Source organism: Buteo buteo, chromosome 9 (assembly GCF_964188355.1).
Source record: "Buteo buteo chromosome 9, bButBut1.hap1.1, whole genome shotgun sequence".
Lineage (NCBI taxonomy): Eukaryota > Metazoa > Chordata > Aves > Accipitriformes > Accipitridae > Buteo > Buteo buteo.
Window position 1 is genome coordinate 3,450,066 of NC_134179.1, and position 23,164 is coordinate 3,473,229.

Genomic DNA, 23,164 nt, shown 5'->3' on the forward strand with positions numbered 1-23,164 from the left:
CATTCAGTGTTTGAACTGGGGAGTAGAACAGAAATACTGGGTGAATACTAGATCACTAGAAATTAATAGCTAAATTACCACTGATTTCAATGGGAGCTGGGTTTCCTTGTGAGATTTGAATTATGAACTTTGATGCAGAGAAGATTTTCTGCTGTCCCTGTTGACTCACAACTCACAACCATGTGATCCCAACCATCTGTTTGGTAACCTTTCCGATTTCAGCCTGAAATACTTGACTTCCATCTGCCTTGTCCTCCTGGGAAAAGCAAAAAGTAGCATTAGTACTGTCAAATTCCTTGTTTATTTTCTCTCAGTGCGTCCCAGAAACTTGGGCTGGGAGGGGAGATCCCCCTGTTATCACCCCTAGAGCTTCCAACATGGCAAAGTCAGGCTGATATTGGGGGGTACAAATGGGCTACTCTGATTTGTATGTTATTACTTGTTCTTTACCCGAGGAATGTAAAGTATTAAGATCTTACGAAAATGCTAAAAGGTGCCTGAGAAGTACCTCATCAGTCCGAGGCTGTCTGACACACTGGTGTGAGATCTCTTTACTCTGAGATCTCTTTATTCCATGGGAATGCAGCCTGCAGTGGGCAGCAAACTATCTAAAGCTGAATATTAGCAAATACTAGCAAAGGTTGATATAAGCATGTACCCCGAAGAGAAGGATGAAAGGAGACAGAAAGGACCTGAGCTGTGGATGCTGCTGATCACCTTCCATCTCAATCTGGGCTCCTTCATGTTGTTGCAATTTGGACAGCCAGAAACAGATGCTTCTTAAATCGTTGGTTGTTTTCAAAAGCCTTTTTTTCACCAAGGATCCTGCTGGCCGAATTTTGCTATCAAAGACACCTTTGCACTTTGATAACCTTCAGATTCTGCCTTTAGACGTTTTTGTGCAATCTTAGTCTTCAGATTTTCCTATGACTGGCAACTGGGCAGGCACACTGTATTAAATAAAATACTTGATATTTCTATTGATGATGCATAGCCAGAATGAATCTGGATAGCGCTAAAGCGAAAAACAATAGAGATAAGCAACAAAACACTCACTCCTATGACTAAATTGAGCAAATATGGTTGAATACACAAAGGGAACAGCCCTGTGGTGGTTGAACACGCTAACATCGCTCTTTTTCAGAGCCCAGGCTTGCTAATCAAGCCAGTGAAAGCTATTGTACTAGAAACTTTGCAACAAAAGGTTGTGTGTGGAGGAAGGAAATGGTGTACTTGTGCAGTTATGTATTTCTAAGGGTTTATCAAATCAGCAGAAAGATCAAGCTATCTCTGAGGACCACCGTGTGTCTGCAAAAATACAGGAAGTGCCTTTGCCTGACCTTTATACACAATCAGAAGATTCCTTGGCAGTGCTTGTTTTTGCAGCCTCTTACTCCATCTCAGGAATGCTTTGGAGCACTGGCTTTCCCTGGGGTTTGAGGATAGGTGAGAAACATGAGCAGGCAGGCAGGCTGGTAATACATACAGCATTGCACATACACATTCTGTCAATGACTTCTTGAGTACCCTAAAGAGCAAACAGACGGCGATGCCTGTTGGGTCAGTTATGGCCCTCGCGGGGAGGCTGCATGTCCTGGCACTCGGCATGGTGCTGTGACCCCATCGCTGGGGCACCAGACCAGGGTCTGCTCCCAGCTCGGCCAGCAGCCTCGTGTGAGACACTTCACCTCCTCAAGCTTTGGCTACTCTACCACTTTCTCTCTCTCTCTTTCCATGGACAAAAGATGGAGCTTAGGTTTCTGATTCAGACACTTCAATAACTAAATTAGGTCTGATAAACACCAGCTCCAGAGACACCAGTTTTCTGGAATAAGATGTCAATATTGTTTTGTAGTGATAAGGATTGATTGCCACTACTGTGCAGCTGCTTTGTTTTCCTTTTTAGCTAAATTTAATTTAGAGGCAAAGTTCATGCTTTATCTGCAGGTATGAGAGGGGAGGGAGAGAGTGGGACAATATGATGCCTTAGAGAAGAAAACCACCATTTATTTTGTCACATTTTTTTACATCATTCTCTTCATACAACAGTTTCATTGTAACACTTAATACATTTTTTAAAAAACACCAAGATAGCTTGCAAAATTATATATATTTTAATATCCAAAAAGTACATTGCATATATATAGTAGCAAAAGCCCCATTTCCATGGGTAATTTCTTCATACTTAAATTTTGCGATTATTGCAGTAATGTTACTTATAAACATCCCAAAAGCACTAAGACCTAAACTGATTAGCTTGATCTTGTTTTTCCATTTTGTTAAATAATGGCATCAGTGCTTCTGTTTAAAGTTATGAGCAGACTATAATGTTCTGGTTTCAGGCTCTCATCCTGCAATCGGATGCACATGGACCAAATCTTGCACCCACACAGAGTCCCAGAGGTTATGTCTAGACTAGATATTTGTGATCCTGTTAATTGGTTGCCAGTTAATACAAGTTAGCTAATAGGTTGTACATGTAAGTCTCACCCCCCCCCCCCAACATGTGCTCTAAAATATAAATGCTTGTGGTTTACCCTTCTGTTTATGGCACCAAACCACCATTTGTGGATCATCAAATTAACATGTGCAAAATTAGAGATGGCTGAGAATTTTTGGATGTTTAAAATGTAAATGAAACTCCCCAGCGAAAGTTTTCAAAAAGAAGTTATGAGAAGTGTTTGATAATTTTATCTATGAAGTGGTTAAGATCTTTCCAAAGTTCAAGATTTTGGTGAAAAATAATCACAAAATATTTAAATAGTTGCCTTAAAATGCTGATGCATGTTTTCAATCAGCTTCAATGCAAACATGTTAGCTAAGTGGAGTTAATTTGCAGACAACTATGACAGGCTTATAGAAGCAAAAACTCTACTCTAGACAAACCCAGGGAAATATGGAAGGTTCCTGGCTACTTTGGGGGTCAATTATGGATCCAATTGCAGGACCAAGGCTACCTCCAACAGATACATTACTCATGTCTTATTTTTTATTTTTTTCTAGCAAAAAGTACAAAGCTACAGCCCAAATGTACAGATTGAGAAGATGTACAAATTATATTAAAAAAAAACAAAAACAACCCACAAACAACTGAGCTGATAGTAAAAAACAAACCTGCATTTGTGACCGAGGTCAACTCGTTTTATTTAATCTTTCTTTTAAAACTGTGAGATATAGGGAAAAATAACTCTGCATAATTTATACAGTAATTTGCCTTCTGATTTGTTGACCCTTTGGATGACGGTCTGACAAACGCACAGCGTTCGCGAATCGGTAGCATTTAGAGATCCCTAAGACTCTGGCAGAGCTCAGGGGCCTGCTGTCATTTATTTTACTTCACTTTTGCTTTCAAGGAATGTCTGTGCTTGATATTAGGTTACTTTTTGTTCTGGTTTCTGATGTTTCTGGAGTTAATACACAGTCTAATGAAGTTGTACACTCTAGAAAAGTTCCTTCAATGCCCTTTACTTCTTAAAATATACAAGTACATATATATATATGAATATATATATATATTTTTAATTTCCAGTTGGGTGAAAATCCTCATCTGCCTTAAAGCTAAGATTCCAGTTGCGGTCCCCTGCAGCCCAACGTCCTCCACTTAATGGTCAAATTGCCTACCCTCTCCACAGCAAAAAAAAAAAAAAAGTCATTTTTTTCCTACGACCCACAGTTGGATCTATGTCTTGTTAAAAGCCTTTGAATCCTTAAAAATTTCTCTCACGAAAAAGCTAATAATCATTCCAGGTAACAGTGGACAATCTTCATAGTCAATTCCTACAGAGGACATAAGCGTTAAAAACCAAAGAAAATGCAGAGTACTGGCCCAAAGAAGCATCCATCTCTCAGTTCAAGACACAAGAGGCAAAGTTACAAAAGTAAAAGGTTTGATCCAGGAATAGCCAATATCCAGTTTTAATTCTTCCCCAGAAAGGCCACAATTATCCATTAAGGGTCCCCCCAAAAAACATAAAAATCCCAGAAGTAAAGAAAAAGTCCAACCAGACTGATAAAGGCCACTTGAAGATAAAAGCATCTAGTAATAGCTGCCCAAGTGTGGTGATACATGGGCGTTGGGATGGCGAGGGACATTGGGGTTTGGGTAAATGCTTCCTGCAGGGGAGGTCCAATAAGGTGAGGCTGCTCCAAAGAAACTGGATGATGTGACGGGCATAGAAGAAGGGTGCGGGGGTACAAAGTTCACCTTCTGCTGATGGGCATGGTAAGACGGCATGTAGGAGAGATCTGATGGATACTTGTACATTGATGATTCAGTGGGATGAGGTTGAAGAGCCTGGGCAATGCCATGAAAGTCAAATTTGTAGGCATACCTTTTGCCATGCACTTTGGTCATAATGTTCTTATCATAGTAGTATCGGAGGGCTCGGCTCAGCTTGTCGTAATTCATGTTGGGCTTGCTTTTGCGTTCTCCCCAGCGCCGTGCCACTTCATCAGGGTCCGTCATCTTGAATTCCCCATTGGTCCCTTCCCATGTGATACAGCTGGCGTTGGAACTGTCCGACAGCAACTCGAGGAGGAACTGCCACAGTTGGATCTGCCCGCTCCCTGCGAGAAGCAAGCCAAAGAGGAAAGGAAATGACATTGTGTTTCCTGCTTAAAAGCAAAGACAAAGGCAGGAAACAGAAGGACTATCTCGATCTTTACTGGGAACTGCTCCTTCAAGCCTTAGAAAGTCTTATGTAGGAATGGATAAACTGTTCCCAGCAAACAAGTTAGTCAACCCTTTGTTCTGTTCATGAGTTTGAGGTCAGATTAGCTTTCATAATGGTCGCCTTTGGCCTTAAAATCTTCAGGCTATTCATAAACAGGCTTTTCCCTGAGCATACTGTTCTGCAAAATTTTTCACTGCATAGTTAACACAGTATATTTCAACTCTCATTTCCTTACTGTTTACCATGGATATTGTTTTGGATACCTACAGTTTTCTTTCCAATTGGTGATCTGAGTTAAATAAGATTATTTCTTCACCAGACTAGATGACTCCTAGTTTTATTCGGTGTGGTTATACTAATGGTGAAGAGCCTTATGAGGATGTTTCCTTACAAGCTTTCAATGTACACAAGTTTGTTTAGTTCAAGCAAGATTTACTCCCAGTCTTATTCCCCAAAGTCAGGAATTGTTTTCTGCAGGTGACACGCTAGGGACAGTTATTAGGTGGTGACTTTCAGAGAAGTTTTATGCCTTTCATTTAGCTAATCCATAGCAGACAGTGAAAAACCAACCTGTACTGCAAATCTGAGAGACCAGCATTTAAGTCACCTATAAAACTCTTCTTAGGGAATTCTGGTTTGGGTAAGAACATTCAGGACGGTGATTTTGTCCTGGCAAAGATGATGTTGCACCACTTCCCTCACTTTCCGGTATGCATTTTTGCAAAAGCACTTGTGAGAGCACAGCTGCTACGGTCAATGGCTCTTACAGCCTACCCCAATGGTAGAGGACAGCAGCTACTCATCCAGTACAGACTGGAGCAGCAGATCAGAAGGAAAGCTAACCCCTTTGATAATGGCTGTCAGAAATTTAAAGATGAACTCACCTGGATTGGCGAGACGGCTACTAGTTGGCCCCAGGATTTGATAGGGATCTAAAAAAAAACCCACCCAACAAAAGATATTTTTAAAAATGTTTCATCAAAAAAGAAACAACAGTTCATTATTTATTCTAGAAACCAGTTCAGATCTTCATTTTCTTTCTTTACTGCCTCTTCTCCTAGGGCCTGGAACAGACGTGATGTGTTTCTTATTTCTTTTTTAGCAAACAACCACCAATTATTTATGGAATCCAAAATGGCACAGTGTTTCTGGCATTGGTTTCAGACTTGCCTGCTTTCACAGTCTGTAATCTCTTTGGACGTACCCTACACTTATGTGTCAACCAAAAAACATGAGACATAAAAAAAAGCAGTGTGGGATAGTAGACCAGTAACAAATCAGGAGCAAATATATTTCTCCTAATAAAAAGAGCTGGACAGCAGATGAGATTTTCAAATTCACTTGTTAGCAGTTGAGCTTGCTTCCCTCTGAGGTCAATGAAATGTTCACCCAACTCTCTCTTACTGAAGCAAACAGAGCATTAGACAAATGAGAGTAACAGGAGTTTTGTCACTGGCTCCAATGAGGCTGAATGTTTCTTGAAAACTCCACAATGTATTTATTAGGAATGAATTCCTTCCCTTTTTGTGGGGCCTCCTCAGCCCTAATCTCTACACTTCTCCTTTGCTTCTCTCTGGTTTTGGTGATTTGGATCTATAGCATTTGCTCGTGGATTGAATCGATGCCAAAAGAACCAAACCCTTAAAAAAAAGGGGGGAGGGGGAGATAGAAAGCAGCTGTGCAAAGCAGAAAAGGTGGTATTTAGCTTTTCAAAGGCCCCTTGGGAAACTAGCAGGAAACACTACTGCTTGCTGCCCAACAGGGTTTGCCTTTCTTATTTGGTTTTCTCTGACGCAGGGGAAGCCCTGTTGATTCTGTTTGGAGATACATCCATTGAACATCACTGCAGCAGAGGTGAAGAGGTAACAAGCAGACACTCCACTGCTGCAGGATAAACAGCTCCGTGCCCCTAACTGCTTCAAGACCTATTACATGGCATGTCATGATGCTTCAAAGGAGATGTAACTGATGCTAGGCACCGCATGTGACTCAGCTGAAACAAGGATGTTTCTTTTGAATGGAGAAGGACAATGCAGTAAAATAGAAACAGTTTGGAACAATTACTGTCACTGCTCGGTCACAGTTGACTCATTATTCTGAGACTCTCCTGTAAGGCCTGCCTGTTTGTCCTGTGCCCGTGGTTGGTGCTGCTTGATGCATTTATTCACCCAATCTAGTACAAATCTAATTACTTAGCAAATGCAGCAGTGACAAAATCAAGTTACCTGGCTGGGGACGTTGCTGTTCTGTTGTCTTATTCACATTTTGCGTGCTTGCAACAGGAGGGCCTGTAAAGACAGAGAAAGATCTTATGGGTACTAGAACAGAAGAGGAGGAATGAACAGAGAACAAGGCAAATACAAGACACATTGAACAGGAACAATAGCAACTGGGGTGGGAAAAGTTTTCTGATCCTAAGAGCTGATATTTTTGAAATTGCACTGTAAAATTAAAAGATCTCACTAGAAATTAAAACTTTCACTGTAAAATGAAAATATGCAGATGAGGCAAGAAAAAAATGTTATGTAGATTCTTTATTAATTTTCTGTCTTTTATTGCAACTTAAATTCTGTTCTAGTTTACATCCATGTTTTGAACAGAAAATTGGATTATTTAAAATGTATACATTCTGACTTTCTTCCATGTTGGAACTATTTTCAATATTTTTTGGAAATGTAAATTCTTTTCTAAAGCATCCTTTTTATGCAAACACTTTTGCGTTTATCAAATCAAACATTTTGTTGAAAGTATCATGGCCATTTCTATGAATCACTTCAACATTAACAGCTGTTCCTCCTCTTCATATCATTTCTCATAACAGAAAACTATAACTCAAAGAATAGTCTACACATTTAGAGTGCGCACAGCTCAGAAAGCTGCAAAGCAAAGGAAGTGTAATCTGACAGCCAGGTTCTGCACCCAGTAGTATCGTTTTGAGAGTCAAATGTGCCCATCTTGCACAGCTGCACAGGGATATGCCCCAGCAGTGGAAGCAGGGGAGAGTGGGGCTCAGTATCAGCTGATTATGTTAGCCAGAATACAGTCTTTAGGGACAGGGAACTGATATTTCTACTGAGATGTCACCCAGAGTGTACTGTGAATTCAAGGACACTATAAAACCAGTAAGAAACAAGAACGGTTGCATGAGTAGGGCTCATGCAGTAGGGGCCCTATCTGCCTGCTAGACTTTGTGTAGAATCTTACTTTCTGAAAAGTAGTAAGAAACTCTCAGAATCTGCCCAAGCTGTCTATATCTGTCCCTAAAAAAATGACACTGGACTAGGACTCCAGGCAGGTGGTTAACATGGGTCTATGTTTGTATGGAGAATCTGCTCCTGGCCCCTTAATCAAATTCTGAAAGTATTAGAGGTTCGTGCCGTCATCTTCAATACATGATTCAATAATAAAAATATTTGTGTCAATTTCTATTTCTTTTCATAACATAATTCTAGCTCTTATCTTATTGACTATCCCCAAATCTTCCGCCCTTCTGATGCTCATAACACAAGCCAGCCATGCCTGTCTTCTCCCACAGTCTCATTATGATCTTCCTCTGCAGAATTTGTGATTCCCATTGGGAAAACTTACTTCTGGTGAGGCCAGAATTCATATTACTGCCCCATCCTGTTCTCCTGACTGCATCATAGGAGGAATCTAATGACAAAAGACAACAGGCACAGAGGGGTTGAAATCAACTGTTCCCAGAAAAAACTTGCAAGAATCTAGCTTTGTATCTTGGTCCCAGCTAGCTTGGTATTATGCAGATCTATTCTTTTTCCTCTCCCATATCTCCTATGCTCCCTTGGCCCTCTCACAAAGGCAAGAGGGTGTAAATACAGCAGTTGGGACTAGCTGTTTGGGCAACGCTCGAGCCTGACACATGCTGACCATGAAGTATAGTCATTGTACTCAATGGGGTTTAGAGTGCGACTCATCCCATCCAAAAGGAGACCCCCTTTCTCTTATCCCAAGATGACAGAAGACCATGGGCAGAAAAGGAGGATGAGATGAACCCTTTTGTTATTTCACAGAAAATAAACGGCGACTTTAAAACCCAGGGAGGCCAAGGACTTGACACGCACAATAAGGAAGCTATTTTAAGGAGGGGGAAAAGGGAAAAAGCATCCTCTCAAGTGAAATTCAGAATGCTCCTCTGACCATGCCACTGGAAAGGAGTGAGCACTGCCTCATGCCCCATTGGGCTGCACAGCACAGCGGGGCTGTGCAGCTCCCTGCAGAAACATCCCAGGCACTTGCACATTCCTCCCGGTGCTGGGAAAGCCGCTGCAGCTTTGAAATTACAGCCTTCTAGTTATTGGCATGAAAAGGAAAACAGAGAAGGGACGGGAGAGGGAAGGGGAGGGGAAGAGAGGGAGAGAAAGAGGAGGAGGGAAGAGAGGGGAGTGGGGGGAAAACAGAGCTCATGTAATCTGCCTGGTTTTATTTTTATTTTACTTATTTGTTTTTTCCCTTTTTACTAGAAACCGCAAATCCCACTGCAAATAGATCAGACTGGAAAACAAACTGCTACGGTTTCAGCCTGGTACAAAGAGTGCGAGGGGACATCTCTGAAAGAGGGAGGTGGCAGCCCCAGCCATGCTGTCCCCAGAAGGGAGCCCTGTCCCCATTCCCATGGCCGGGCAAGGAGCAGCAGAGCTGGAAACTGGCTTGCAACCTGGTGCTGCCAGGGAACTTTATCCCCAAGCTCAGTCCTCAGCAGTTGTCATGGTTGTAAATAAGATGCTATTTGCACGGGTGGCATTTTCCTTGCTGGAAACCCGTCATGCAAATCCTAACTTCATCTGAGTGCACCCAGAGTTTGGGCTGCTGTTCTATCAGTGACTGAAATCAGGAGAGCAGAGATGAGGTCTGAAGTAACCACTGGCTTTTCCCATGTCCTCTTTGCAGCCAGTCTCTAACTTTCATTTCTCCCCTGGGATATCCTTCAGAAGTATTACAACTAGAGCTAGAGCAATGTTTTGAGAAATATTTTAAAAAAAACATGAGAGTTCTGCACTGAGAGAGAAAGGCAAAACCTCAGAAATTTCCACCAATGGAGATGGTAATGTATGTTTTGGTTAGCTCAATCAGAAACAGTTTTGCCATTATGTAATTTTAATGGAAATGTCATTTACATGTTGAGCCTGTTAAAAAGAAAGGTAGCAATTAATTTTCCAACAGAAAAATTATTTTAAAATTAGAGAAAAAATTTCTTTCCAAAAAGTAGCAGAACTCATTGAAATTTTTCAATTTTCTCTGATTCTTTTGGATCAGATAATTGACCAAAGTGAATCAACTGCTACAAATGGGTTGGTTGATTCAGATGCATCAGCATGTTTTGAATAAACAAATAGGCCATCATCTGGACAGATGATCATCCTCCTCCCCCAGATGGAGAAACTTGGTCACAGAGGAGGAGCCTGCTCTTCTCACAGTGTCACAGAAAGAGTGTAAAATGCATCTCCTGAGGGTTTTTTTAACCAATAAGTGATACTATTACAATCACATGTGCTGACCAGGCGTGTATTGCTATGGCTGCTTGGGCTTTACAGGATCAAGGCTTGGTTCTCCAGATAATTTTGGCTAAGCCTGGTCAAAATTATTGTTCAAACCCTCTCTGAATGGACTTCCTTGTAGCATACATTTTAGGATGTAAAATGTCAGCTTGGAAGGGCAGTGTGCATGTGACAGCCCAGGTTTAATCCAGGTTTAGCGTACCTCAGATGAGTCCCTTTGCCTCAGTTTCCCCTATATAATATAGATTATGGAGTAAAGTGTGGGCATATATAGAGGCAGCCACACTTGTGTTTAGGATGAGACTTAGCTCTGAGCGTGACTTTGCAATGGTAAAAAGGGTTAAATATAATAGTTAGCAATACAGGCATTGCTATTGAAATATGTTCACTCAGCTAGTGCAAATTTCCAACTCTTTCTCTCCCTCTTAAAAACCCCCAAAAGTCCAAATCCACTAAGCTATTTTTGTTTTGTTTTCACAAAAATCCGTGCAACGTGAAAGAACCACACCAGCCCTCCCAGCTTACAGGCCCAGACTCGAAAGCTGAACGTGTTTAAAACAAAATGGAAAACGCAGAGCCAGGGAACCTATCCAGAGACTCGAGTTTCTGCAAAAACAATATCATTCCCTGGACCTGACGCCCAGTGGCTCGAAGAGATCCTACAGAACTCCAGCCAGACGGTTAGTTACAGGGAGAGTCTTATCTGTCATTAAAACCACTTGGATTTTACACCCAAACTTGCCATACTATGGAAATTCAATTAAAAAACTTGGACTGAGGTCCTATTCTGGTGTAAATCAGCAAATAGCTACAGTGAATTTATACCAGGTAAGGATCAGGTCCCCAAGTCTGTTTTAGACTTAAAAGGCCCAGTGGAACAACAGTCCTATGACAAATGTGTGTTCAATACAAAATGGAATTAAAGAGCAGAAAATAAATCATAGATGCTTTCAAGAAATGTCATTCTGCAGCTGTCTGGTTTATGTCCAGAAATTCCCCAGAATGAATGCATACTCTATTATGAGTAAGGTAAAGGATATTAATAATGCTTTGCACTTTCACAGCACCTTTCAACTAAGGATCTCACAGCTTTGCAAACATTCACACTCACAGCACGCCTGGGAAGAAGGTTAAATATAATTTTATTTATTTACATGCATAAACACATTTTCCTTGGGCTTTAGCTGCCTTTTCCAGATGAAGTGGCTTTCCCAGAAATCAGGCTGTGTGGAACAGACTGCATAGCATTGGTCTCTGCACCCTTTCTATCCTTGGTCTATACTTTCTCACCTCAAATCTCCCTCAGCTCCTACCTCTCCACCCTCTGTGTCATTTGGAAGTTCTCATTCTCTGCTCTGCAACTCCCCTTTCAAAGTTTATTGATTCCTCTGGAATTAGATGTAAATCAGAATTAACACAGTAATGAAACAACCTGCTAGGCTATGTAGAAGGCTGAGAAAAGGCTTAGAACATGGCAAAATTTGCAAGATCAAGACTGAGCATTAGGCAGGCTGCCGAGTAAAGTTCAAGAGATGAGCTAAGTTATCCAAACCTCTGCAATTTCTTCTGCTCAGACTGTCTAGTGCAACAAAGGAAGGACTTGTTGTGAGGAAGAAACAGAGGAGTGTGTCCCAGGGGTCCCCTGGATGAGACTATGGGACATGGAGGAGGAGAACGGCTGCACGCTGTACTTTCTAAGTGTAGGAGGCATGGCATTACAGTCAGGAAGATAAGGCAGGCTCCGCTAAACCACCAGCCCACCTTTACAGACAGCCCCCCCCCCCCCTCATCTCACAGCTTAAGTGCTACTTCACTCCTGTTCCTCATACCTCTGGATCATATTTAGTCTAAACAGACTAATAGGCTCAAGTATTGCTATGGGCTAGGGGCAGATGGACAGACATGCACAAACTCATTTCCCTAGGAAATCGGGCTTAAAATCTCCAAGCAGATTTCCACACCAAGATGATCCCAGATGCCTCACAGTCCTTTCAGCTTGAATGCAGTCCAATGAACAAGCCATTAGGGAATATGTGTTTAAGGTATGATGTATTAGAGAGCAAACCCTCTCTGATAAGCTTTAAAAAGTTCTTAAAAAAATTTTTTTTAAATGGTGTTTTATAAATCTGAGAGCTTGGGACAGAGGGGAGAAGCAAAGGGGGGAGATTTCAACTGAACAATAGGCTCACAGTCCCTGTGCTTCCTGAGCTGCTTGGTGAGTGCTGACAGCCCCTTCATCCTGCTCTCTCTGTAGGAGCTTTTTCAGTGAAACCAGATTCAGGCACAGTTTTTTGCTACCAGCCTTGATAAGGCTTTCCAGGAGAAGGATGGGCACTGGGCCTGCAATATCCTCATTTTTCAGGCCTTTTGGTTCTAGGATGGATACAGTGGGGCTGGGTCATTTATGGACTAAATGCTTTATAGGCACTATGGGGGAATCTTACCTGAAATGCCATCTATGCTGGCATAGTGTCCTTAATTGCAAGCAAGGCTGGGAAGGAATAGCATGGCATATTTATTGTATTCATGGCATCATTGGCAGCAGTAGCAGCTCTTTTCCAGCCAGGCACTGTCTGCTTTATGAACTGTTGGGGCTCACTGTCAAGATGCAGGGTGATGTTAGCTCTCCCTGTCAGACCAGTGGGCAGTGTCATGCCTGGGTTAACACAATAGCCATGGGACTGTGTGTCTGAATTGAACAGCATCCTGAAATGTAATACTATACATAACACAGAAGCATCCAAATGCTGAGCTCTGCCTGAGCGAATTGCTATCCCCACCATATTTCCCTTGTGAGGAGCCCTGTCGCAGAGCTGAGCGTGGCTTGAAACCTCCCAAGAAGCTTTCATCCCCTGAGACGGGATTTCTTGCTGCAGTCAGCTTTTGTAGAAGATGTCTGGAGAAACATACGTGCAGCAAACTTGTGGAGGCATCTAGATTCCCCAGCATGGTAGGTGCTAAGCAATGGAAAGAGCCCCCCAATCTCTGCCTACTGGAGCTGATACCTCCAAGGAGATTAGGCAGCCAGAGGATGGAAAGTGGCTTGTCCTAAGGCTATGGGCTATGAGATCCATGGGATTATGCACGCAGAACATAGTCTGGTTTTAGCAATGAGTCCTTCTGCTTCAGTAGGAAGAAAGGATCCTGGCTTGGTGGCTGGAATTTAAATTAGCTTCTCTAAATGGGGAAAGCAGAACCAGGTGTCCTAGGGGATCCAGACTTGTGATTAATCTAAGTGATCACTTGGGGTCTATTTTGTGGCAACTACTTTATAGGGAGAGAGAGAAAGGAGGGCATAGGACCTCACCACTTTTCCTCCCAAAGTGAGGTTGTGTGTGGTGGCACTATTCTGGTATCTTGGAAAAGTCCCAACATAGGCGCATGGGAACAAAAAACACTGCTGCTGCAAACCAAACATGTAAGCAAGGCCTGCCAAGCGGCTGAGTGTCCAGCCCTCACACTCCCGTCATTTAACCTCCTGGAGATCGCATTGAAGAGGTGGGGTTGTGTTTAAAGCCAGTTGGAGAGAAGAAACCTAGACTGTGGGTTTCTGGAGGAGCAAGGAAGCCAAAAACACCTCCAACTCCCCCTAGAAACATTAGATGCATTGTTTTAAATGATGGCAGCAAACATAAAGGTTGTAGAGTCTGTAAGGTTCTTCCCAGGCCCACTCTGGCTCCAAGTATACATACTAAATGCTCAATATATACGGTGCAAAACCTTACAATGTCAGCAGCAAGAGATTTGCTTAGATACAGTTTTTCTTAGCACAAAGCTGTGAAGGCTCTGGATGCTATCATTTGTCTGCAGGAGGATTTACAGTGTGTGGCAGAGATAGTGGAACAGGACTAGGAAGCAGAGCAGAGTATGAGGAGTTGTCCGGCCTTTTCAAACCACTACAAGAGGTGGTTCATGCTACTTGGCAATTAGCTTCCCTTAACGTTTAGCCCTATGGCACACACCCAGGTATGACTTACATGGGTGTCATAACTGTGTACACTGAGGCCTCGAAATCTCACCCACAGAATCATTTGGTTTGCAACGAATTACTTTTCAATTTACTATTTCTGCTAATTAAAACAATTACTTAGCATGTATGCCATATGTCATGCTGTACGTCATTCATGGCCAGTATTACTATGACCATTCTCATGATTATATAAGACTTTCCAGTCCCTTCAAGCACTAAACTCATTCATTTCTGCTGCAAGACCACAGTGTCCTGCTCCTTGCTCTAAAAAATCACGAGTACGGGGATCATATGTGGAATTAAGTAATTCTAAGTCTCTCCACTAAAAGGAAGCAATCAGCTGAGCGCAGAATAATTTCAAAGTAACTTCTAGTCTACATTATCAGACTATTTGATTATTTCACAAAATTAAAAAAAAAATTGTCAAACATCTCTGCATTGCTATTAACCTGTTTTACAGATGAGGAACTGACACAAAGAGCAAAGTCCAGGCTTGGAACAACATTGGTTTTTGACTTGAAGTCAACTCACACCAAGTGAGAAGGGACTCACTGCTGGGTTTACATAAGAAATCTGTTGCAGAACATGGACATGAAGAACAGGTTTAACTTGGGAAATCTCTGAAAGCAGCTGAGAGCCCGGTTATGCATTGCTATCCTTATGGACACACAAATCAGAGCAATCAAACATTTCCGATTTAACTCCTACTCTAGATCCAGTGTTGGATTAAAGTACTGTGGCCGAAGCCCACTTATTTCCAGCACCAGACACGATGCGGAGCTTAACATAGTGCATGCACAGAACTAGGATTCAGGATTTTAAAAGGGGACTCATTCAGTTTGCACAGATGGGGCGTGCTTAGGGTAGTCCTGGTCCCTTCTGAAGCAGGTCACTCCAGCTTGAGATCTGCGTTCCCTCTCCCTCATTAGACTTAGTCCGGCAGTGTGAGATGAAGGAGCTCCTACACTCCACAGCTCTAGAGCTTGGAGCTCTGCTCCCTGACTCAGAGGGGGCTCTGGCCCCCAAAATTTGGAGTCACTCTGTGTTTGCTTTGAGCCATAGGCGACAGCCCCCAGTTGTGCGAGCGTGGCTGGAAAAACATCCCAGAGCCATGCAGCGGTGGAACTTCCTGATTCATGTCTGAGGTACCCTGTGCAACGCTTACAAAGACACATTATGAAGAAAAGGAGGAAGTAATGAGAATTTTTGTTGTTGTTGCTTTTTTTAATATCAGCAGCAGAAGTCCCAATGCACAGTGCATGAAGAGTGAAGTATGTGTCCTAAGAATCCCTCGCAGAGCCAGCTTTGAAAAGTAGTCACTTTCCAGTCAACATACATGTTACTGAGCTACGCAGGGCTGCAGACACAAACAGCCACATGCAGACAGGCACGCTACTGAGCAAAAAAGCAGACACACAATTGCATACTCCGAAAGGCACGTTTCTGAGCAGCCTTCGCACACATATATCACATCCATCCAAAGCACATATACGAGTGTGCACAAATATGCAAACAGCACTGTGCATATTTTACCCCCCAGCACGCAGGGGGGTAAAACCAAACAGTAATGTCCTTGCAGTTTGCACTTATTGAAAAATACACAAATGCAGAAGTAAAGAAAAAGAAACGCATATTCACGGAGAAAAAAGCTAGACGCAGCAATATACACATATGAGAAAAGGGAAGGGAAGACACACATGCGCAGACATGGCAGCTAGCATTTTTAGAGGATTTGCCCATTTAACACATTCCTAGGAAACAAATTTACTCTTGTCTTAGGAAACGGCCAAAGTGCTTCCAAGAGCTTTTCACAGGAGGGACTGCACCCCGGCAAACGTGTAACCCCCCAACATGTGCAATAACATTGCTTGCAGTGCACCCTAGGCAAAAAAATAATAGCTCTTTTGCTGGGAGAAAAGGAAGGATAATGGTTACTTAGAAAGTGCTCCAGACAAGCTGTCAGGTTGAATTCAGAGAACTGGAGTCTACTCTGGGACAGCGCTGGCTCAGGGTGATCCCTTGTGAGTTGGGTTTCCTGCCTGCTACAGCTTAAAGACAACGATTCTTTGTTTCCAGTTTTTCTGGTGAAAAAACACGCGCCTGCCTCCGAAGAGGGTCAGGGAGAAAGCAGACAAAACACTAACTCTGGAATTTCAAAGGAAAACAATTAAAAAAAAAGAAAGAAAAAAAGAAAAATCCAAGAGCGCTAGCTACTGTCTCTCCTGAAATCGTAAATCCCTGGTTTGGCCACACAGCTGAAATAAAAGCAGCACCAAAAAAGCCTCCCCTTTTTCTGCTACAGAGCTAAAAATGGGATATTTCATCACCAGGCACACAAATATCATCGACAAATGTTTTAGCATGTACAGACAATTAAGAGGGCATAAAGCTGCAACTGCTTTTTCTCTGACACGACTAAGACTGGAGGGTTTATAACCTTTGCTGTGAACAAGGGGCCTTACTGACACACTCAAAAGAAGAGTTGACTGAAACTGGTCAATATTTTTCACATGACAACCTTTTAGACCTGAAAAATAGCCTTTTCAAGAGAAGAATTTTATGCAGGAATTGGAGACTATTTTCCTGTGGGAACCATGCTTATGCAGCCACACTGCCTGTGGTCTCTTTGCCCCCCTCTCTCCAGTCCCCCAAAACTTTTGAACCTGTCACCCCAAATTGTCACCGAATTTGACAAGTGGGAGAGGTGAGTTTTAAAGTGTTCCTACCAATTTAAAGGAAACTGCTAGGGAAAGAGGAGAGAGATTGCAGCCCTGACGGCAAGAAAAGCAGCTGCACGGACTCGTGTTTTGTTAGGTACCAGGGAATCTGTGTGTGAGAGATCTTATTAATGCTCCAAAATCAGGTAACTCTTCCTTAGGGGCTCACAATGAACATGGGTACAAACCCATGGGAAACCATGCTGTGTGCGTTTCAGAGCTCACTGATTTGCTTATCTTCTTAAATTTGCCAACAACTGAACAAAAACATAAAGGCAAACTCACCTTATACCCAAACAGCCTTATTGTTCACACAAACACTTCTATAATGTAAACATAAAAATGGGATAGCCACAGACTACATTCTTAAAATTCACCTTCTATATCCATATTAATGTATTCACATGCAAATTTATTCCCTCTTTGAAAATGCAGGTAGCACATCAATTTTTCCTGTGTTCTGCTTGAATTTATGTTGGATTTATGAGACTTTGGGCTAGTGCTGGTTTACCACTATTCTAAGCTAACTATATTGCCTTAGGCTGAGCTTGACATATGCAGAGGACAGTGCTGGAGGATAAAAACCCATGCTGAATCCAGCCTTTTAGTCAAGATCATACATAACCTGTAACGTGGAGGCAAACAGCCACACAAAATCGCTCCACTAAATTCTCAGGCGTGATGTGTGGGTGTAGCCCTTACCAGCTGAGCCTTCCTTCATCCCACTCTGCGACCTCACTGCACAAATACCCACTTTACTGTGTATCGGCACATACTGCAAAGCACGACATATACCACAGCAGACACTCCTACATGCCTGTTTAGACACATGTAATTTTACACATCAACACATCCCAATTCTGCCTCTTTGGAAACTGCCAACACTATCCTGCTTGGGTTCAAATCCTTCACAGCATTCAGGCCTGTAAATTAAACATGTGAGTTATGCAGACCCCAACATACTTAAAAGTAAGCATGGACTTCAAAAATGTGTTGGATTGAGGCCAGGATGCTCACAACCACACGGGACACAGCCCTTTGGCCTCCTAAATGTTGTTGTATGTGAATATACTTTCCATTTCCCTATGGAAACCTACTTAAATGACAACATTCTGAAGGCAAGCAATTTAAAATCTCCACGGACTTGTGCAGATAATGTGGTCTCAGATTCTTCTCCCATGTCTCCGGTACCTACAGTAGGTCAGTCATTGCTCCAAACAGTCACGGAAAATGAAACAGACCGTCTCTCCAGCGGAGTGCTGGGAGTGGGACACAAATCTTTCCATTCAGCAATGAGAGCAACCTCGTTTCATTTTCCAGAAAATTGTTCTCTAGCCAAAAAATACTGGTGATTTTCATTAGAGCAATTTATTTCTCAAAGGCAGCTGAAGACAATTTGTACCAATGACGCTAAATACCATACTTTTGAGCGTTTATGAGGCTGAGAAGCAAAGAAGCTCAGGCAACAAGAGTCCTTTGAACACGACAAGGTTTCTACCTATCTCATCTGAGAACAAAACGCATATGCTTTGTGCACCAGCTGTATAAGTTTACAGTATCTGTTTCTCCTATGAAAGCAGTTTAACTCTCCTAAAGCAGTGCTACAGGTTCTTCTGCGTGCAGAGCTGGCATTGCAGAAGAGAAGTGAGAGGGCAGAAAATAGAAGGGAAAAAGGGAGTAAAGTCTGCAGCTGCAACCAGCCAAGGCAGTTCTGTCCCAGAGCCATGGCACGAAACCCAGTCCTGTGACAGCAGTGCTGCCCTTGCCAGCGTGGGCCACAGGTCAAGTGGTGCCCTGTGCTCCTGCGTGACATTGTCCTTGCTGTGGCTACAGAGCATGCCCTGCTATGTCTGTAAAGGTTCGGGACAGAGCAGAGCCGTATGCTGCATCTGAAACACCTGCATCTCGCTGTGTTGCAGCTGTACCTTTTTTTGCCATGTAGGTTCTTTTTTACAGTATGTGGATGGAATACGTTGTATAAAGCATGGTGTAAGCGTATACAAAGAGCATGCATTTCTCCCTGGAATTTGCATAAGCAGGTTATTTGCATTAGCTATGTCATCTTGGAGAAAGTGCAAGAAAAAATACAGGAGGAGTGAAGAAAATAGTGGGTTTTTCCTATCTCTTACATGTATTGTACTATTTCATCACCTCCTCCTGCTTTTGAATCATCAAGGGAAGGTGGTTAGAAAAATTTGTTTGTATGTTTTTATTCACAGGCATAGAGAGAAGAAATGTTTACAGGATTAGTAGATTCAAGATGCATTAACATAAAGAAAAATGTTTCATCTTTTGAGAAGTTAAGGAGACAAGAAAATACTTATAAAAAATCATTATTTTTAACCTGAAATTCCTTTTCCAAAAGAATAGCATCACCTTGAAGCTAGCCCATTAAAAAGCCTTAAAAGGAAGCAAGGAAAATCTTGTTGCCTAACAGGCTAGACTGAGGCTGAGGAATTCCAAGTCCAGTTTTATGTCCATCACGAGTTTTTTCTGTGATATTGGACAAGACACTTCACTCTGCTCCTCCAATTCCTTATCAGTCAGCCTGTCATGTTCACATGTCTCTTATCCTGTCATCTTATCTCACGAATAATATTTGGTGCATGAATCAGTTACAGTAGGTTGAAGTAGGTTGGTTTATCCTAGAACAGTATTCAGACATCAAATGCATGCAGAGGAAATTTATGCATTGTAGGAAGAAATGTAAGGGGAATAGATGGGATTTCAACATTTCTATGCTAGTTCTTAATTTTTATTTGACTATCCCATGGGTGTGTTTCGTCCTTTATTGACACATGATGAAAGTACCATGTAAAATTAAAAACGCCTAGCTGACAGAAATCAAAGCAAACTTCTGTCAGCTGCACTAAAGAAACACACTTGAGGGCAGTAAAAATGGAGGGGGAGGAACATTTTTTCCCTCAAATTTCTTTCTGCCTGAGTGACTCTAGGCCCAACTTGCAAAGATAAAGGGTATAAAAAATTCAGAGGAGTTCAATTTTACACAGAGCATTTCTCTTTAACAAAAAAAATTGCAGCTTTCTTCCCTTTATTTTTAGCAACCACCTGGCCTGAGACAGAAAGAGCACAGTCTTGGATGTGCATGTACGTTTATGGGGGAAATTGTGGAGGAACACGTGTACGTGTGTCTGCTTTATTCAAATAGGAGCAAGCCTAGCTTTTATTAATTTTAAATAGATGGCTGTTAGTGTCAAAGTAGTCAGTCACAGAAAAGCCTGAATGGCTTTGTCTCTGTAATGTACCATGTTTTATCAACTAATGCCTGTCTCATAAAGAGAGAGCAGCATGCTAGGGAACAGACAGCTCAAACAGATAGTTATATGCTGGACAAAAGAAGCTGCTGTAAAAAACAGCACCGATATTGTGTCCAGGGTCCAAGACAGATGTTGGAGATGAAATGCAGCGTGGTGCAATGAGAAAGAAGTGCTGGCTCTAAGAGCAGTGCTGGTCAATGAAGCAGCCAGACACACCATGCAGAAGCTTGTTAAATGTGTGATCTCAGTTTGCTGTAGCCTTTCAGTGAAATGGGGGGTTTTGTCTCTCTCTCCCCAGCTGCTTAAATAAAAGACTTTCTGCCTTTCCCCACTATTCTTTGAAATGCAAACTTGTGGCTCATCAATGAAGCCATGTTCTCCTGAAAAGCATAGAAATGTTTATATATGAGGTGAGGAAACTGTCTCAGCATGAGAGCAGGCTGCTTCTAGGTGTGTTATCTCATATGGCAGACATGAGATTTCACACTTTTCCCAGAAGTTTTTCAAATGGAGCAGCTGAACATAGTTCGCTGAACGAAACCAATGTTCCTGCAGTTACACAAAGGGAAAGGAAGACCAAACTCAAGGCTACTAGTCCTACACAGTAAGTTATAGAGCACTTCAAGGTTTCTAAGCTCTATATACATGACTAGAATTTCTAATAGATTAAAAATTTGGGGTTATTTGAAAAAGAAAATAAAAATGTTCCAAAATGAAAGTGTCAAAAAGATACACTTGGTTTTCCTTGCTGGTTGAAACTAGCTAAAAGATTCATGAATGGTTTTGGAAGACCTGACTGGCCTTTATTCAGTATGGAATTTATTGTGAGAAAATTTTATCTTTCATCTATGAACTAACTCAGAGAGAAATAGTGTCTCAGTCCTTGCTATATATCTGAGATTTCAAACTGTTTCACATAAAGAACAGAAAATATGCCATCAGTTCATCAACTCAGTAATACACAAGTGTGAAAAGGACAGATATACATTTTATGCCACAATGTTGGCTGGAGAAGCGGAGATGTGATTTTCAGCATGGATGCAAATTGTGAATTATTCTACTTTAACCATGCTATGCATGCATAGCAGATCAGAACATTTTCATTCCAAAGATATTACATAAAAGGTTGAGTTTTAACCCAATCAAAAACATTGTGAGAGCACTGGAAGCCAGGACATTTATATGCAAAAGACTGACCTTCTTTGGTGGCAAGACGTGAGGAAGCTTCTGTGTGGGATGGAGTATTGTAGACCAGCAGCGAGCTACCTATAATGAAAAGAAAAGGAGTTATTGCAGTTTGAATTTGCTCTGCCATTGGGGAACCATGCAGGCAAGTAGAGAACGCTATCGCTAGGATCTAAGACCAAATTTTTCAGACAATTAGGTACACATTTTCTATGATGGATATGAAATTCTTCTAATAGCTTGGTAGCTGTATGTCACACATGTGCTACTGTTTCTCTGCTTGCAAACCAAAATAAAGACATTTGCTTCCTTCACTGAGTGCCTTGATGTCCTCCACTGAAAATTGCGATAAAAGGGTGAGGTTGTATAGTACAATTATACAGGTACAATATCTACCACAGCAGAGCCTCTAGAAGTTATTACAGCACAAACTGTATTACAGGATAAGGAAGAAACTTTTCTCTCTCTAGCTGTAATAAAGAAATCTCCTGTTTGAGGAATGGCATACAGTAGAAGTGACATGAGTTGCACTGTCAGGATCTGAACATTTTTAGAGTGTCACATGCTTGGGTTTGGGTCAACAGCTGCAAAAATCTCACTGGTATTCCAGCATCTCCCATGCTTTGTGGCATTTGAAAGTGGCTTTCTTGGTTCCGAGTGGCCTTTCCATCCAGCCCCATTTGAAACAAAACTATTCAAGAGAAGCACGAAAAAGACCCCATTGGAAGGGTATTTGTTTTGCACAGTCTACGGTGGAAATGTTCCTTTCTAAGCATTTTACTTTGATTCTCCCGTAAACTCTTCTGGAAAGGGAGGAAGAGGCCCTGTGAACTCTTGGAAGCCAGCATGTAATACACATTTCATGGTTGTCTAGTTATATGTATTTATCCTACATAATCTTCCAGGCTCACCTTTCCGATAGCTATTTGAAAAAGTTTCTACTGCATCAGGTGGTGACATTCCTAACAAAGTAGAGGGCCCTTCTTCGTAGGGACTGAGGATGTGAACTGGAGCAGGGCACCAAGCTTGCCATGGATGGATATAGATGAAAAGTGCTTTTACAGACACTTTCTGCTATTTATACCTACACAGCCCTCTATTCAGTGAGATTCTGTCCCATTTAAGGTACTTGGTCCTAAGCAACACACAGCAAACAGTATAGATTTCTGCATATGCTATGCTGCCCCTGAGCATCCCCAGGTTCTTTGGCAGGGCTAAGAATACCTCTTTTGCAGGTACTATAATACTAACTGATTAGGATCTTGTGACTAAGCCATGCAGTCTCCACATTCCTCTAATCCACATGATCCCAAATAACACTGACCTCACTTGCCCCTCAGAAGTACTCATAGTATGTCTCACTTTCCTGTGAGAGCTGAGGATTAGGCAGTTCACTGCCAGAAGTAATAGCCATTGCAGGTGCTGGATCTTATTGGCCCTGTGTTCCTATGGATTTCTTTTCTTCCCCAAATGCAAACAAAGCCAAAGACGTGCACAAGCCAGCATGTACACAGAGGTAGAAGGTGTTGGAAAACAAAGCCTGCTCACAGGGAGTGGAGGATGGATGCTACCGGATGCTGCAAGACGGGATGTTTCAAAAGACCAGGATGGATAATGTGGTAAACTAGGAGGCAAAGAGTTCAAAGGGATCCCAAGGGTACCTTGACTGTGAAAGCTGCAGGTAGCCAGAGTGATTGGCTCAAATATTGAGAGAGATTGGCTGGTCTTTTGCTGCTGCTGGAGGAGGAGGAGGAATTACTACAGCTTTGTCCACCTAACTCATGTTTTCATCAGATGGTTTCTGGCTTTGGCATTTCTCTCTCGA

The 23,164-nt window shown here is 42.1% G+C and overlaps 1 protein-coding gene across 2 annotated transcripts in view; it reads right to left on the reverse strand.

The window, feature by feature from the left end:
- Window positions 1-1,984: 1,984 nt before the first annotated feature.
- FLI1 (Fli-1 proto-oncogene, ETS transcription factor) overlaps window positions 1,985-23,164 on the reverse strand; it is an 89,111-nt gene continuing 67,931 nt past the window's right edge. For both annotated transcript variants that reach the window (XM_075034908.1, XM_075034909.1), the window contains 4 exons: window positions 21,352-21,420; window positions 6,899-6,961; window positions 5,558-5,605; window positions 1,985-4,566 (listed from right to left, as the gene is read on the reverse strand). In XM_075034908.1, the coding sequence (XP_074891009.1) occupies window positions 4,037-4,566; window positions 5,558-5,605; window positions 6,899-6,961; window positions 21,352-21,420 (710 nt within the window). In that variant the 3' untranslated portion in view covers window positions 1,985-4,036. The remainder of the gene's footprint in view (window positions 4,567-5,557; window positions 5,606-6,898; window positions 6,962-21,351; window positions 21,421-23,164) is intronic.